Raw genomic sequence first — 17,127 nt, 5'->3', positions numbered from 1 at the left:
AAAATAAGACAACCACTATGCCACACTAAATGGAACAGAGCCTTAATTAGTATCATTGGTAACACCTGTGAAGGCAATTCATTCCCAATATGGCTTCTGTGCATAGAGCCTATTCTTCAGCCTTCCGTTCACATCCAGACTCCTCCTGTAAGCTGTCACATCCAAACAGTGTTAATGTTGACAGCAACACATGTGATTTAGTTTTAGTAGTCATCTGAATAAAATTCCATTCAGTTTCAGTCACATTTTAGTCATCTGAAATGTTTTGCTTTTAGTCTAGTTTTAGTTAAACTAAATATCATAAGATTTTAGTCAACGAAATCTAACTTTTCTGAATACAAATCAAATACATTCCTTTGCTGTGTGTTCAGAACTCCTGGGACTGAGGCCTGCATGATGCCAGTAGAGGTCACTGTTTCAGTGTCAAAATGGTTTCAAAGGCTACTATTGTACTTTTTACTCCACTACAATTATTTGAGAACTTTATTTACTAGTTACTTTGTAGATTTTAATTATTATTACAAAACATATTACCCATTTCAGCCCTATATACACAATGCGTTGCGATGCGACGCATTGTGATCTTATAGATCTGCTATTTTCAAAGGATTTTATGAATTGTATACATTTGCAAACATACTGCGTAACGAGTAATTTTACTTTTGATACTTTAAGTACATTTTGATACCAATACTTTTGTACTTTTACTCAAGTCAATTTTGAATTCTGACCGTTTAGTTGTAACAGAGTATTTCTACATTGCAGTATTGGTACTTTATGGTTTTTTTTCTCCCCACCACTGCCTTTAACCATTCCTATATAAGATAAAAATAAACTGCATTAAATTAAATGTTTCTGGCCTTCATTATAATTCTTGATAAACACAAATTCAATCATACATACAGTAGCCTATGGCATACATATTATTGTAGTGGTTCTCAAAGTGAGGTCCAGGGACCCTCTGAGTTATTGGAGGGGGTTCCAAATGGACCCTTACATGTAACTCTGAGAGTGTACAAGTGGAACCAAATGGACGGTTCCAAAATGTGACGGAACCGATTCATGGTTCCTCAATGTTGGATCCGGTTCCTCTGCTTCCTCTGGATCCCAACCCTAGTTATATTAACATTAACATGATAATCATAGTAACATTAACATATTTAACATGATGATATCATATTAACAGAATGTAGTAATAATATTTGGATCGTTGAGGCTCCGCCTGGTGTTGGTTTAGTCTGAATCGCTGCTGCACGAACTGGAAGACTGCAAGAAACAAACACACACGCACATGCACACGCACACGCACGCGCACACACACACACACACACACACACACGCACACACACACACACACACACACTCGGTTCAACTCAACTGTGTGTTCGTACAGAATAAATCAGTTCCACGCTGGCTGGTTTTCAGTACAGTTGTGTCTAATGGACTAATAGGCTCTATGCACAGCAGCCATATTGTAAAGACATTCACAGCTGTTACCAATGATACTAATGAAGGCTATGTTCCATTCTGGTCAAACAGAGTCAGGGTGCTGATGTTGTGCATGTTGGCTCACTGGAAACACTCAGTGGGTCTCAAATTGGGGTCCAGGGAGGGACCCTTGGGGTTCCTTGGGGGGTTTCCAAATGGCCATTTACGGGTGTGTAACTCTGAGAGTGTACACTCTCAGAGTTATGCGGGTCATCAACATTTTTAAAGGTGTCATTGGTAACACCTGTGAAAAAGTAAGGAAGAGGCCCAATTTCATTCCGGTATGGCTGCTGTGCAGAGCCTATTAGACGCTGCACACCAGGTGAACGCGGCTAAAGCCCCCGGGACTTGGAGGGCTTTCTGAAACGCTGGTCGACTCCAAGTGGCCGACTCGGGCACTGCAGGTTTAATCAGGTTTGACCACAGCATGTATAAGGGAGTAACTCACATTGAAATTAGTCCATCCTCTGGACAACAGGCTCTATGCACAGCAGCCATATTGGAAATAAATCGGGCATCTTCCTTACTACTTAAACAGCACGTGGTACAGTAAGACATTAAGGCTAAAAGGATGTCTTTAAAAAAGGGCTCGGGACTTGTGTACATTGTGGTCCTATGTATTCAATTCATCAACAACACAGGTGTCACCAATGATAGCTACTAATGAAGGCTCTGTTCCATTCTGGTCAAACAGAGTCAGGGTGCTGATGCTGTGCATTTTGGCTCACTGGAAACACTCTGTTAAATGGTGCATTTATATAGTGCTTTTATCCAAAGCTCTTTACATAGATTGTGCATTACATTCACCCATTCATTGATAAACCGATGGCAGAAGAAACCATTCAAGCCACCAACCTGCTCATCGGGAGCAATTAGGGGTTCAGCGTTTTGCTCAAGGACACTTGAGCTACTGCCTCCCACCAGTGGGTCTCAAAGTGTGGTCCAGGGACCCTCATGGTATCATGAGGGGGTTTCCAAACGGACCCTTATACGGGTGTGTAACTCTGAGAGTGTACAAATGGACCCATAAGGGTCCATTTGATTCCATTCGTACACTCTCAGAGTTATGGGGGTCCTTGAAATTATAAGTTTGAAAAAGGGGAGTGTTTCGATAAAGAAGTAAACAGGCGTCTTACCCCCCGACTCTCCCTCCCTTTCTTGTGGCACTTTCCGTGTCTATGACCCTGTTGGTGTCGATGCTTGTGTCCTCCTCCGTGACCTCCGTGACCTCCGTGACCCCCGTGACCTCCGTGGCCGTGTCCTACAATTACAATTTTCAATTTACAATGTGGGCATTAATCAGACGCAGGGTGTACTTTTGGCTCCGCCCCCTCTGCCAAAAGTACACCCTGCGTATGTCACTGATCACATGACCTGAATCAATTATCCAGTTGTAGGCAACATAGAAGCGGGGCGGGGCTTTTTTCTTAACTCCACACAACAGCTCAAAGGTGTATTAAAGACATAGTTCAATGTTGAAAATGAGTGGTATTCCCCTTTAAAGGGTTAAAACAACGTTTAACCTTCGCATCCGCCGTGCCCTCCTTGCCCGCCGTGGCTGTGGCCCTGTCCGTGCCCTCCACGTGGTGGACCAGTAGGGCAGCCCGGGGGACCATACCCTCCATGTGGGGGTTGGTTGGGGTACCCTCCTGGGTTGGGGTAACCCCCTGGATTGGGGTACTCCCCTGGACGGCCCCCCCCCTGCTGAGGTGGGTGGTTAGGATAACCTCCTGGGTTGGGGTACCCCCCTGGATAACCCCCTTGCTGAGGTGGGTGGTTAGGGTAACCCCCCGGGTTGGGGTACCCCCCTGGATGCTGAGGCGGGTGGTTGGGGTTGGGGTACCCTCCACCGGGAGGATAACCTTGGTTCCCTGATCAAAGAGGAGAGAGAGGACACATTCACAATAGGCCTAAATAGACAGGCCTAATAGGCTCTATGCACAGCAGCCATATTGGGAATCAATTGGGCCCCTTCCCTACGTCCTTTACAGATGTTACCAATGATACTAATTAAGGCTCTGTTCCATTTAGTGTGGCATAGTGGTTGTCTTATTTTCAAGGACCCCCATAACTCTGAGAGTTATGGACCCCCATAACTCTGAGAGTGTCCAAATGGACCCTTACGGGTCCATTTGGTTCCATTTGTACACTCTCACAATGGAACACCCCCTTATGGAACACCCCCTTATGGTGGGTGTTACACACCCACCATAAGGGGCCATTTGGGAATCAAAATGGAGTGTTTCTAGTGAGCCAACATGCACAATATCAGCGCCCTGACCAGAATGCGGAACAGAGCCTTCATTAGTATCATTGGTAACACCTGTGAAGGAAGTAAGAAGAGGCCCAATTTCTTTCCAATATGGCTGCTCTGCATAGAGCCTATTATACAGTAGCTATCGGGCAGAAACAAACTACGTCCAAAATATGAACTTTTCAGGAAATGAAGGTACAAAATATGTTTATAAAACAACACAATGCTGCCTCTTTATACTTTGTCAGATACTTGAATGTGTCCTTATATTATCATCACTTTACCCAAATCCAGCTCAAGTGGAGTTAGGAGGTTTTTGACCATTGATGTGTTAAGATAGTTATGTCCGCGTCATTGATTAGAATGACGAAGTCAGACGGAATTTAAAAAAAAAACAGTTGGTTGGAGTTAGCTGGTTTGACCGACGATTGTCCCAGGGACGATTTGACGAGCTAGGAGGTTTTAGTCAGAAGTAGCTTCGCGTGGTCAGACAATATCACACGACACACTGCGTGGATATTAGTCTGGTCCCTATCAACGATAGATTTTTTTCCAAGGGGCGGTTACAAAAAGATCCAAATAAGGTGATAAGCCCGCCCACATTTGGGTACTGGGCCTTGATTGGTCCCTCACGACTTCGGAGGGAGAGAAATGAAATCTCTATTGAGGGGGGCCAGACCTAATCTGCCGAGGGCTAAAGTGCGACGCAATTTTGCAAAGGCAGATTCGTCTGCAACCAGGCTAAGTCAGAAGCGCTTTTCAGTACTCTCCATTGGTTCAATATTTGTAAAACCCACACACAGGCGTAAAGGGTGTTCAATAGCACTGATTTATTAAAGAAAATTGAAAAAAAGTTGAGAAACAGATCCTTAATTAAAATGTACCAGAATGGACTTCGGATTGCTCCCTATTCTTTTCATGCCGTCGCCGTCGGACTCGGGCATAAACCAACCATCCGAACATTTTTCACTTTCAAATCCAGACCCTGAAATGAAAAGAAAACATAAAACAGAACTATACTTGTGAGGACATTAAACATTTACCTTGGTTGTGACCGTACATTTTTCACCTTCAAATCCAGACCCTGAAATGAAAAGAAAACATAAAACGTAACTATACTTGTGAGGACATTAAACATTTTAAGACGACTTTAAGTTTTATGAATGCCATTCTTAAAATCTTAAAATGCATTTTAACTGTAAGCCTGTAGAGCCGTAGAGTAGCAAATCTACAAGCTCACAACGCACAGACACACACACGCACGCGCGTGCGCGCGCACACACACACACACACACACACAGCTGCAGAGATAAGCACTGTTGATGAAAGGTGGACTGGAGGGTGAAAGTCAATATAGTTAGACCAGGCTCAGATGTACGATTGTACATGATCTAAAAAATACTTGATCAGATTACATGATTCAGATCAGGGTGTAAATATAATGTAATGTTATATTACATAAATATACACAGAGCTGCCCAGCAAGCCCAGTCCATTGCTACTTTTCTATCTTTATTAAAGACTAATTTCTTCTCCCTGCATAGTGCATAGCACCCTACGTTTTTCCTTACTGGTTCTAATATTGTTTGCATTGCATGTCTGTTTATATTGCATTGTTTTGTTTTGCTTTTTTGTTTTTGTTTTTTAAACACCAAAATAGAGTGAGAGGACAATGTCACTCCACTACATTTATTTGAAAACTTTAGTTATTAGTTACTTTGTATTATTATTACAAAACATACATTAACCACTTCAGCCCTATATATACATTACGGCCATTTGAAAATAGCCGATCTACAAGCTCACAATGTGTCGCGATGCAACGCATTGTGAGCTTGTACATCTGATATTTTCAAATATATATATATATATATACATTTGAAAACTTGAAATGGGACATTCTGCGTAATGAGTACTTTTTACTTTTGGTACTTTAAGTACATTTTGACACCAATACTTTTGTACTTTTACTCAAGTAAACACCACCACACTACTCCAGTGGCTGATGACTGCTGCTATAGAGGGAAATAGGTGCAGTTTTTCCCCTTACGCACAAGACCGGTATCCAATCCAATCCAATACCGATAGTAAGAAAGCTTTAGTCATTTAGAACTACAGCCACTCTGGCCCCTAAGCTCCAATGTAGCCTGACAGCATGTCGCGGGTTCGAGTCCTGATACCGACGGTCTTTGCTGCGTGTCACTCCACATCTCTCTCTCCCCGTTTCCTGTCTACGTGTATCAATAAAGGCATAAAAAGCCCAAAAATTTTCATTTTTCTTAAATAATGAGAAAAATTACAGACACTTTTTGTAATGTGTAATTTGACATTCATGCACTGGAAAACCCCAGAGAATGATCTGCTAATGTTTTCAACATGGAAATAACACGAGGTTGATGAATAGATATACATTTTATTGAATTTACAACACCAAAGTCATCCATCGTCAACGTACTATTTCAAAAGTGAGCTCAGACAGACCAACAGACGGACGGACGGATCAATCAACAGAATATTATACAATATATTCAATATAATATTTGTAAAGTGTAACTTACTTTAGTCTTGTAGATCAGATGGCAGCAGTTGTTAGTAGATCAGATGGCTGCAGACAGAAGTGGGCTACTAGGCCTACTTCTCCGAGCACTGACCTTTTATGTGACCACAGCACTTGTGCCGTAGCTCCTCCTATCACCCCCATGACCACACCCCTTCTACTGTAGCTCCTCCTCTATGGGGCTGGGTCCTATTATATCCCGCGGGGGAACTTCAGTTTTCAGCTTCAACCAGCTGAAAGTGCAGAGGGGGGAGCAGTTAAGGGTTTGTCTTGCTCAGGGACACTTCGACATAATGTTAATATTTTTAGTTCTCAATAAGAAAGCAGGTATTTATTTTCTGCTATTTGCCTCCCACACCCTGAAGGGCACAGCAGCGCACACACACATGCACACGCGCGCGCGTATAGGGGCGGCAGTGTCTCAGGGGTGAAGTGGTCGGTCGAGCGGCCTGATGTGAACCGCAAGGTCCCCAGTTCGATCCCGGGCCCCCCCAGTTAGTGTCGAAGTGTCCTTGAGCAAGACACTTGCTCCCGATGAGCAGGTTGGTGAATGTGTGTGTGAATGGGTGAATGTAATGCACAATCTATGTAAAGTGCTTTGGATAAAAGTGCTATATAAATGGACCATTTACACACACACATACACTTCACTTAAACATTTCCAAAATTAGCAAAATAAATGAAATACAATAAAATAAAAACATGGAGATATGAGGTTTCTGCCCGCCATCAATGAGGTATAGTCATTAGTACAGTGTGTGTGTGTGTGTGCGTGTGTGCATGCGTGCGTGCGTGTACACTGCTGTGCCCTTCAGGGTGTGGGAGGCAAATAGCAGAAAATAAATATCTGCTTTCTTATCAGGGCGGGGAAGGCTTCCACTTGCTCACTCCTGACTCACCAAACAAACAGTGTAGCTGCATGCTCTTAAAAGCCACAATGCCGAACTTGTCCTTAATGAATACAATGTGGTAACGCTTTACATAAAGGTTGGGTCTATAATGCATTATAAAGCACGTACAAGGCATCGTAACGCTCGCTATGAATGTTTATAATCATGCATGACAATGTATAGTATAGGTATAGCATAAGTATTTTAAGAGCTGGTCATAATGCTCTGTGGAACGGCACATTACAGCCACCATAACTTAGTCAGTTATAAAATGTCTTTCATGCAAGTTGTTATGCATAGTTATAAACATTTATAATGAGTGCTGTGAAGCCTTAGTTATAAGTGCATTATAATGCATTATAGACCCGACCTTTACGTAAAGTGTTTTTAATGAATACAATTATATTTTATTAGTAGAGAGTGGAGTGGTAGTGTCGCCTTGCTAAAATAATGTCATAATTTTCAGAAAAAAATATACACACAAAAGGTGTATATATATATATATGACTATTGACTAACAAATAACGCTGTCTGTCAATATGAAACATATTCAATTAAATGACTTGGGCCAATTTACGTCGTGACTTAGACAATTGTAAACCTGACTTAGGCCACATTATTTTTGGAGTTAGTGAATGTTTTGCCTAAATCAGTGGTTTTCTGGCCACGACCCCCCAAAATAATCCTATTTGAACTGGGGACCCCCCAAAATAATCCTATTTGAACTGGGGACCCCCCCAAAATAATCATATTTGTACTGGGAACCCCCACCCTGACAAGCACTTGGAATTGTAGGAGTTGAGCCATTACATATAGGGCTCTATAATTTGCCATACTGGCTAAAGGATTTAGGAGTGCTCAAGGGGCGTTCCTGTGCAAAAGTTGCTATTTGGGGACACCTGCCTTATCCGCAAAACACCTGCACTACACCAGATGCCTTTAAGAGAAGACTGCGCACGCCATTATCCCCAATGCAAGCCCTACGCTCGCCTCTCTCTAGCCTTTGATTGCCGTTCAATAAAACCACATTTGATAGACATACGTATCACCTAAATTTTACTGATTAGAAATCACGGGTCAAATTTGACCCGTGATTTAAATCAGCCCAAAATACTCAAAAAATAAGTATTTTCATTATTTTTTTCTCCCACCTCATAGCTGACTTGTAATGCATTCATATCCATGTAAACACTTATATTATGTTTGGTTAATTAGGGCTAGGGTTTCATCTTTCAGTTTCAATATATCTCGTTTTCTATAAGAAAAATATAAAAATTCACTCAATAAATTTCCTATAATGAAGGCAATGGATAATGATGTTATCTAGCTATAATAGAATAATTAAGAATAATAATTAGAACACACTCCCAAAAAATGTTTTAAAAATAAATTAAAAAAATACTTGTGTTCGTTTTTTTTACTTTTTAAAAATTATTTAAAAAAAGTGACACTAGTGGTGTTAGGGTCCGAAATGACCCGTATACCATAGAAGATTTATTTTTCATAAACTCAAACTTTATTTTACTCCTGATAGCAAATGCTAATTGAGGACAAACATGTAAACATTGAATATTGACAATTTGGGGGGGAATTGAGCCACATTTCTTTGCCGGGTCATTTCGGACCCTAACACCACAAGTGTCACTTTTTTTTTTTTTTGAGACCATCAGAATTAATTAAAATTATGATAAATAATTTTGTTGCGTTAAAATGGTTATTTCTGAGGATATCATGAAGCCTCGTTCCAATAAAGACATGTAAAGGGTACTTTTTACCTATTCAAACTTGAAAACGGGTCAAAAAAGACCCTAACACAATGGAAGGGTTAAAAACAAAGAATAAAAAAAAAGAAACACCCTCTTGGCTGCTGCTCCATATACCTACTATGCAATTTATTTATTTTTTATTTTATCCCACGACTTTGCAACCCCATTTTTTTCACCCAGTGCCAAATGTAATAAGTAATAAGTAATCCTGGGCGCAACACTCCCTCTGCCAGCCTAGGGAGAGCCCAGAGTCGAGCTCATGCCTCCTTCAATGCGTGAGAGCAAACAAGCCTTCTTATCACACAACAGGGGGGAATTTCCCCGGTTGAACGTAGCGCGTGGAAGGAACACGTTATTCCAACCAGTTCCTTTTGCACTTCCATCTGATCACTGTCCTTCGGGTTATTGTTCCCTCCAAAGGCATAAACCTTGTGTGTGAAGACCACAGCTTCCTGGCGGCACAGGCAATACTTTAGTCTTTTCAGATGTATCGTCCATTGAAACATTTCACACGCCTGCATCTGCACCACCGTGGATCAGTGTTGACGTTTTGTTTATAGGACGATTCATTTTAAAGGACAATTACGTGATGACGATGTTGCGATGTCATTGCGTGATGACGTCATTATGTAGAATAGCTAATGCCGTTACTCAATCTGAATGGCCATTTGGCAAAAACTATAAATTGGCAGTACTATGACATCAGTACTGTGACATCAGTCATCCGTATTTTTAATCACAATTTAATCTGATCAATCATGAAGACTTACATCATACAGCATCTGAAATCCTCCTCCTGGCATATCCTTCCAGCAGGCCTTTTTCAAAAATGTATCAAATTGTATGGCCTCAGATCTTATACAAATTGTCGACACATCTCTACAATCAGGTTGCTTCCCACAAGCTACTCTTAAAAATAACAACTTAACATAAACATTTAGGCCCATATCAAACCAAAAGTGAAATTATTGAAAAAGCTTTATTTCAACATTGAACAGCTTCTTCACATTAAACAATGTGACGCGTTGTGAGCTTGTAGATCGTCTATTTTCAAATAGCCTATAGGTTTAAAATAAGGCTAAAGTGGTTAATGTATGTTTTATATGTTTTATAACGTAATAATGTATTTCTGAAAAGTAACTTGTAACTAAAGTTTTCAAGTAAATTTAGTGGAGTAAAAGTACCATGTTTGGATCCGAGTATTGGAAATTGGAATTACTCAAGTAAAGTGATCGCTCAAAATTGTACTTAAGTACAGTACAGTATGTATTTATGTATTAATTCACAACAAAGCCTAAGCAAATTTAGCCTACTGTGAAAATGAACAGTCATTTTGATATGTAGCTGTAGTGCGACATCTAGTGGTCGAAGGTTGTCTGAATAATGTTGATCTTGAATCCTTGATACATTATTTTCATCCTTTAAAGGTAGGGTAAGTGATTTACTTAGGTTAAAATAAGTGTTAAATAGCTCTATATTCTGATAGTACTCGTTGCTATAGAGTTTTCAGTAAAAGGGGTCTCCCATGTGTCTTCAGCTCTTTATTAAACAGAAAATGCATTTTCAGTGCTCTCTCCTGATTGGCTAACATTTTGTCTCCTACCTGAAAATGTACTATATTCTGTTTACTAAAGAGCTGGAGAGACCCCTGTGACTGAACAAACGCTCTGTAGCAATGATTACTATCAATAGATGTATATATCAGAATAGTACTTTAACCTTTTAACAAGAAAAAGGTTAAAACATATCACTTTACCTTTAACTATAATGTCAGCTATCAAGCCTTTTAAGGGTTTCTGAATTAACCCAAACCACAGAACAAGTCATCAGACAAACACCTAAAGTGTGTGATTGCAGCCTATAGGCCAACAGTGGTTCTCAAAGTGGGGTCTTCGGACCCACGGTGAAGGGGTTCCAGGGGGTCCCCAGCAAAATCAGCTCAACCACTTTAACCCTATACGCATCGTCTATTTTCAAACAAATCTTGACAGACGTGGAATATTTTTGACACATTTTAATGACAAGAAAGCTTTTATGGTTATACAACATCAAAAAGCAATAATAATATTATCTACAAATGCTTATTATTATTATTATTATTGTTATTATTATTATTATTATTATTATTATTATTATTAATATTACCCTTATTATATTATTATTAGTATTAGTATTGTTGTTTTTATTATTATTATTATTAGTAGTAGTATTAGTATTAGTATTATTAATATTAATAATATGATTGTATTCATATTCATATTAATAATATATACTGGAACTGGAACCACCTACCACCACCAAAACATCTACACCATAAAATCCTCGGAGCTTATTTAACTCAGATCAGCAGCACAACATCACGGAACCCAAATGGACCCGCGGACGACGATCGAGGCCGCATGCATAGCGGTCCGCGGACCAGACGTTGGGCCGCAGATCTCGATCGAAGCCCATCCAGTGCATTTCATTACATGACGTAACATTCAGGAGGATCAGTGCAATATGGCGATCATGTCAGACAATAACAACCGTCTCTTTGTGGAAACACGCTTGTTTTATGATGGAAACAGACGCGTCCTGATGCTGTACAACCACATGTAATAGTATATCCGCTGTGTTTGATCGGGCATGCGTTTTGAGAGGAGGAGGATCATTATTTGATCATATTTGATCATATTTTGATCATATTTGATCATATTTGGCTGCCATGCCAGCGATCATGACGGTTTAAAGCTGAAACGCAGGTAGGTTTCAACTTAATTACGATCAACGTAGCTCTGATCAATAACGTTATTAAGGACTTATCCTTACGCTATGTTACTTTGCAGCCGTTGCCCGCACACCGCGGTAGCGCAGTCTGTCGTCTCTGGTAAAAAATAAAAAATACACTTTCGGTACTCATCAAAACAAAGACGGTTTTAAGATGTTGAAAGCCTACTTTCTTTAGTGGGAACACTCAGAGCCCCCCACCTCACGTCTAAAATACACTTTTTGTCCAGAAAAGAAAATATTCCACCGGATGGAAACATGTTTTATTTGTTCCACTGCGTCCCCTACAGGTCTTGTCAATAGAAATATTTCATTGACCAAATCTGTAGGGGGCGCAGTGGAATAACTGAATTTCCTTTGGAATATTTTCTTTTCTGGCCAAAAGGTGTATTTTAGACCTGAGGTGGGGGGGCTCAGAGTGTCCCCACTAAGGAGAGTAGGCTTTCAACATCTTAAAACCGTCTTTGTTTTGGTGAGTAGCGAAAGAGCATTTTTTATTTTGACTACAGACGAGAGGCTGCGCTACCGGCCGCGTGGGGGCGACGGCTGCAAAGTAACATAGTGCCAAGGAGAACTCCTTCTAACGCTGTGGACCAGAGCGACGATCAATCCATCTGCAACAATGTTGCAATAAATATCGCCTTTGTATTTGCTATTTAAGGTTTGTAAAGGAATACAGGTCGAGTGGGCACCTAAACTGTGTTAAATTGGTTATATATCTGTCTCCCAAAATATGAATACAAAAAATAAGAATGAATGTAGCTTATATTCTTTGGGAAATAGTTGGGAATAATGTAAAATATTGTAATAAAATATTCAAAGATTGCACACATTTTCAAGATTAAAAACTAAAAATAGCAGATCTACAAGCTCATAGCGTGCCACAAAGTGACATGCTTGTTTATCTGCTATTTTTGTAAAAAAAAAAATACAAAAAAAATACAAAAAATATATATATAAAAAATATTATTAACACGCACGGTTGTATACATCATCGTAGCCTTTTTTAAAGGGGCGTGGCGGCGTGTTGGGTACCACTTCTGTTAGTGGAGGATGCTGAGGATAGCTTCAGTGTTGCCATGTTGGCTTATTATAAGCGACTTTGGGCTTATTTTCTGTAAAGTTACTTGTAAATATTGGTAGTTGGTTTGCGTTTTTTTGGGCTTGTTTCTAAAGTGTAGGCCTACTTGTTTCCAAAGGCTTGCTTCCAAAAAATATATATATTTAAACCAGTGGTTCTCGAATATTGTCATGAAAATATTTTTTTGCCACAAAAAATATTCCAAATCTTCCACATTTTATTGCAAAAGTTTTTGAAAATATCCAATCTACAACCTCACAACACGTTTCATCGCGTCGTGTCACAAGCTTGTAGATCAGACATTTTCAAGCACTCACGTCGCTTCTTTTTTGGGCTTGTTTTCCTAGACCTGGGATGCTTATTTCACTCGCAAAATATGGCAACGCTGGATATAGCTTAGCAACGGAGGACAAGGGAAGAGAAAAGGGAGGAAAGGGGGGTGGGGGTGGAGGGGAGGGGAGGGGGGGAGGACAACAGACAATGGATGCTGCGATCGGTGCTCGGGTCGCGTTGTCGTCGGGTAGGAGATGGAAGAGGAGGCGTTTTACGCTCGCTGAGATCGTCCGTTTGTGGCGAGTCAGACCTACCATGGGGGGGGGGGGGGCATCATCGTGGTAGACTCGGAATGTAAACAAAGGCATAATATGGGGCCTTTCTGGCCTATATACAGCAGGGGTCTTCAATCTCTCTCTCTCTCTCTCTCTCTCTCTCTCTCTCTCTCTCTCTCTCTCTCTCTCTCTCTCCCCCCCATGAGAGAGAGAGATGAAGCAGGGACCCCCTAGTACATGGTTTACAATTGTGTTGCAGATTAAACCTTTTCATAGATTTCATAGTATAGCTTCATTGACTATCGTCAGTGTTGTTTAAATTCATGTCTCTTTTTGTTTACTTCAGACATTTAACCACTTAAAACTTCAATACTTAGTAGCCTACTTGACCCCCCCCCAACCTCTTTGCCAAAAATAGCAGATCTACAAGCTCACAACGCCTCGCGCTGCGAGGCGTTGTGAGCTTGTAGATCTGCTCACAAATGTTCAGCTCAGAATAGGGATGGGGTTAAAGTAGTTAATGTAAAAAAGAAAACTATCACACAAAGATTTGGTGGACCCCCTATAGGCAGCTCTGAGGACCCCCTAGGGGTCCCGGACCCCCTGTTGAAGACCCCTGGCCTGTACAGTATACGTGGTAGGCTGCTATTGAAACGTGGGGTAGACATAGCTGATTCTGATAGGTGATTCTGAACATAAATGTCACGTCAATGTTTTAAGACTGGCAGTGGTGGAAAAAGTACTCAAATGTTTTACTTAAGTAAAAGTATCAATACTGCAATGCAGAAATACTTTGTTACAACAAGTACAAGTCTGGTATTCAGAATTTACTTGAGTACAAGTACAAAAGTGTTGGCATCAAAATGTACTTAAAGCACCAAAAGTGAAAGTATATTCATTACTCATTATGCAGAAATCTTCCATTTCATGTTTTCAAAATGTATAAAATAATTTGAAAATAGCCGAAGTCTATACTGTATAGGGCTGAAGTGGTTAATGTATACTTTGTAATAATATTTCAAATCTACAAAGTAACTAGTAACTAAAGTTGTCCAATAATTTTAGTGGAGGAAAAGTATTATACTTACCTCTGACATGTAACAGAGTAGAAGTAAAAGTATTGAAAATTGGAAATACTCCAGTAAAGTAAAAATACCTCAAAATTGTACTTAAGTACAGTACTTGAGTACATGTACTTAGTTACTTTACACCATTGAAGAGTGGTATTGTGATTTATAGTTTTGATTATTGATGTTATCAAACCATTCTCAATAGAAATGAATAGCTGTCGTTTTGTTTACCATAGCTCAAATATTTTCATGTCGAGCACCCCCCAAATTGATAGGTGCCAGAGCCATTCAAGGAGAGTTACGTCACCTCCGTCCACTTCTTCGGGCCAGGTCTTCTACATAGCCTTCTATTGGCGAATAGTGACAAAGCCCTAAACCGGAAGTTTACAGAATGCATTGGAGTCTATGGGCGTTTGTAACTATTTCCAGTTTACATGAACCACGTGACCGACGCTGTTTCAGCCCCCCTCAGTGGCGGAACTCTCTAATATAAGGCTCTGGTGTAGGCTATTATGGTCAGGGACCCCCATCAGAGAATATGTCAACATGTGTAAAACACATTTAGAAAATAACTAATCTACGAGCTCAGAAAGCGCAGCGTTACCATGAAATGCGTTGTGGGTTTGTACATTTGCTATTTTATAATGGCAAAAAAAAAAAGTAAATAGGGCTTAAAGGAGTAGTTCACCCAAAACATGACTTATTTTCTATCAATTACACACCCCATGAAGCCTTGAATTCATGGAGATTATTTTGTTTTCGCATTCCTGAGCCAATCATTTGTTGACCGGGTGGCTGCTCAGTGGGAGACTCAATTGAGTCGGAGACTTATAGCAATGTTGCACATTAAGCTAATCATCTGCGGACCCCCCAACATTATTTAGGGACCCCTCTGGAGGTCCTGACCCCCCCAGTTTGGGAACCACTGCAATTGAGTGTTTGTTCAGTAACAGGAGTCAAGTCTCTCCAGCCATTAAAGGGATTGTTCACCCCAAAATGACTTTTTTTTTCTATCGATTACACAACCAATGGAGACTTGAATTCATGGATACTTTTTTGTTTTTGTCACATTCCTCGCAAGTGTCAACTTTGAGTCTCCTATAAGAGACATTAGCATCTTTCCACCGGTCATCAAATTATTGGCTTAGGAATGCGACAAAAACAAAAAAATCTCCATGAATTCAATGCTTCATGGGGTGTGTAATTGATAGAAAATAAGTAATTCTTTGGGTGAACTATCCCTTTAAACATTTCCAGGTCTTATTTTATCCAATCAGGATAGAGAACTCAGACAGGATACAGATTAAACAAGTGAAATTGTGTCACCTTCCTGAAAATGTATTTTCTGTTTACTAAAGCGCTGGAGAGATGGGGAGACACCTGTGACTGAACACTTTATATCAATGATTACTATCTGAATATAGTGCTTTAACCTTTTTACAAAAAAACGTTTGTTTGAACCCAATAAGACCCAAGGCCGATTCTACAAATATCTTCTAAACAGTTTTCTGAAAAACATGTTTCTATGTCAGTGGTTCTCAAACGTTTTCATGTCAAGGACCCCCCAAATTATATGTATTCCACCGCGGATATTTTGTTCCAGGGACTCCCAGAAGCAAAGACTTGAGTTAAAAATATTAGCTTTGAAAATATATGTGTATATATTATTCAAGGATTTGCAAACATTTTCACAAAAAAAGAAAAGAAATAGCAGACGCGATATGAGCTTGTATATCTGCTATTTTTTAATATCCAAAGTATAAAATAAACGTTAAATTGGTTAAAATCGAAAATGACACAGATGCTTTCCCGGTTTTAACGTGTAAAAAAAAAAAAACATCACTTACCCTACCTTTTAATAGGCTCTATGCACAGCAGCCATATAGTAAAGACAGGTGTTACCAATGATACTAATGAAGGCTCTGTTACATTCTGGTCAAACAGAGTCAGGGTTGCTGATATTGTGCATATTGGTCGTTGAAATTTTAAAAGTGTGAGAACCACTGTGCTACACGAAATGGAACAGAGCCTTTAGTGTCATTGGTAACACCTGTGAAGGAAGTAAGGAATAGGCCTAATTTCCATCCAATATGGCTGCTGTGTAGAGAGCAGGGACGTACAGAGGGATTTGGAGAGGCAGGGGCTGGAATTTCAAAAGGGCACCTATTGGATTCTTTTTTACGAACAATTACCATACTTTTAGGCCTGAAAAGTATAATTTCGTGCTTAATGTCCCCAAAGTCACACACCCAACAATCTTTGAACTGAGCAGATTGGACCTTCCGTTCCTGAGATAATGGCCAAAACATCTTGAAAACGGCCACTTTCGCCGGTTTTCGATCGCCAATTTTCGATTGAGTTTTGGCTATCGTTGCCCGTTTTTCTTTAATAACACAGGCTTGGAAGGACAAACTAGATACCTGAGTAAAGTTCACTTTGAGCTGCATCCAATACATCCACTGCCATTTCCTTCGGCCTTACCGTTAGGCCGCTAGGGGCAGTTGAAATTTCTCTTTTTTTTTTTTTTCCTTTTCCTTTTCAGTCTTTAGAGGGCACTTTTCAACCAACAGGTAAAAGGGCAGGGGCTCAAGCCCCCCTTTCATGTCTATGCACCCCCCCCCCCCCCCCCCATTCCCACCAGGTGGTGACAGTGTGCGGTGAGTGGTGGTGACGTGACAGGGAGGGGTGACAGAGGAGGACAGCA

The 17,127-nt window shown here is 40.3% G+C and overlaps 1 protein-coding gene across 2 annotated transcripts; it reads right to left on the bottom strand.

The window, feature by feature from the left end:
* Positions 1-63: 63 nt before the first annotated feature.
* Positions 64-6,398, bottom strand: LOC311037594 (uncharacterized protein). Of its 2 annotated transcripts, XM_084046822.1 has the most exons (5): positions 6,301-6,398; positions 4,786-4,826; positions 3,012-3,359; positions 2,625-2,749; positions 65-1,266 (listed from the first exon to the last, which is right to left on the bottom strand). In XM_084046822.1, exons 2-5 carry the CDS (start codon positions 4,802-4,804, stop codon positions 1,234-1,236), a joined length of 525 nt encoding a protein of 174 aa, XP_083902948.1. In that variant the 5' UTR covers positions 4,805-4,826; positions 6,301-6,398; the 3' UTR covers positions 65-1,233. The 2 variants fall into 2 exon arrangements, with proteins under 2 accessions (XP_083902947.1, XP_083902948.1); XM_084046821.1 differs by lacking the exons at positions 4,786-4,826; positions 6,301-6,398 and adding an exon at positions 4,627-4,723 and having other exon boundaries at positions 64-1,266.
* Positions 6,399-17,127: the final 10,729 nt, after the last annotated feature.

Source organism: Gymnoscopelus microlampas (genome assembly GCF_963454915.1).
Source record: "Gymnoscopelus microlampas genome assembly, chromosome: 21".
Lineage (NCBI taxonomy): Eukaryota > Metazoa > Chordata > Actinopteri > Myctophiformes > Myctophidae > Gymnoscopelus > Gymnoscopelus microlampas.
The sequence above is the reverse complement of the archived record's forward strand: the minus strand, read 5'-3'. Positions and strand labels throughout refer to the sequence as shown.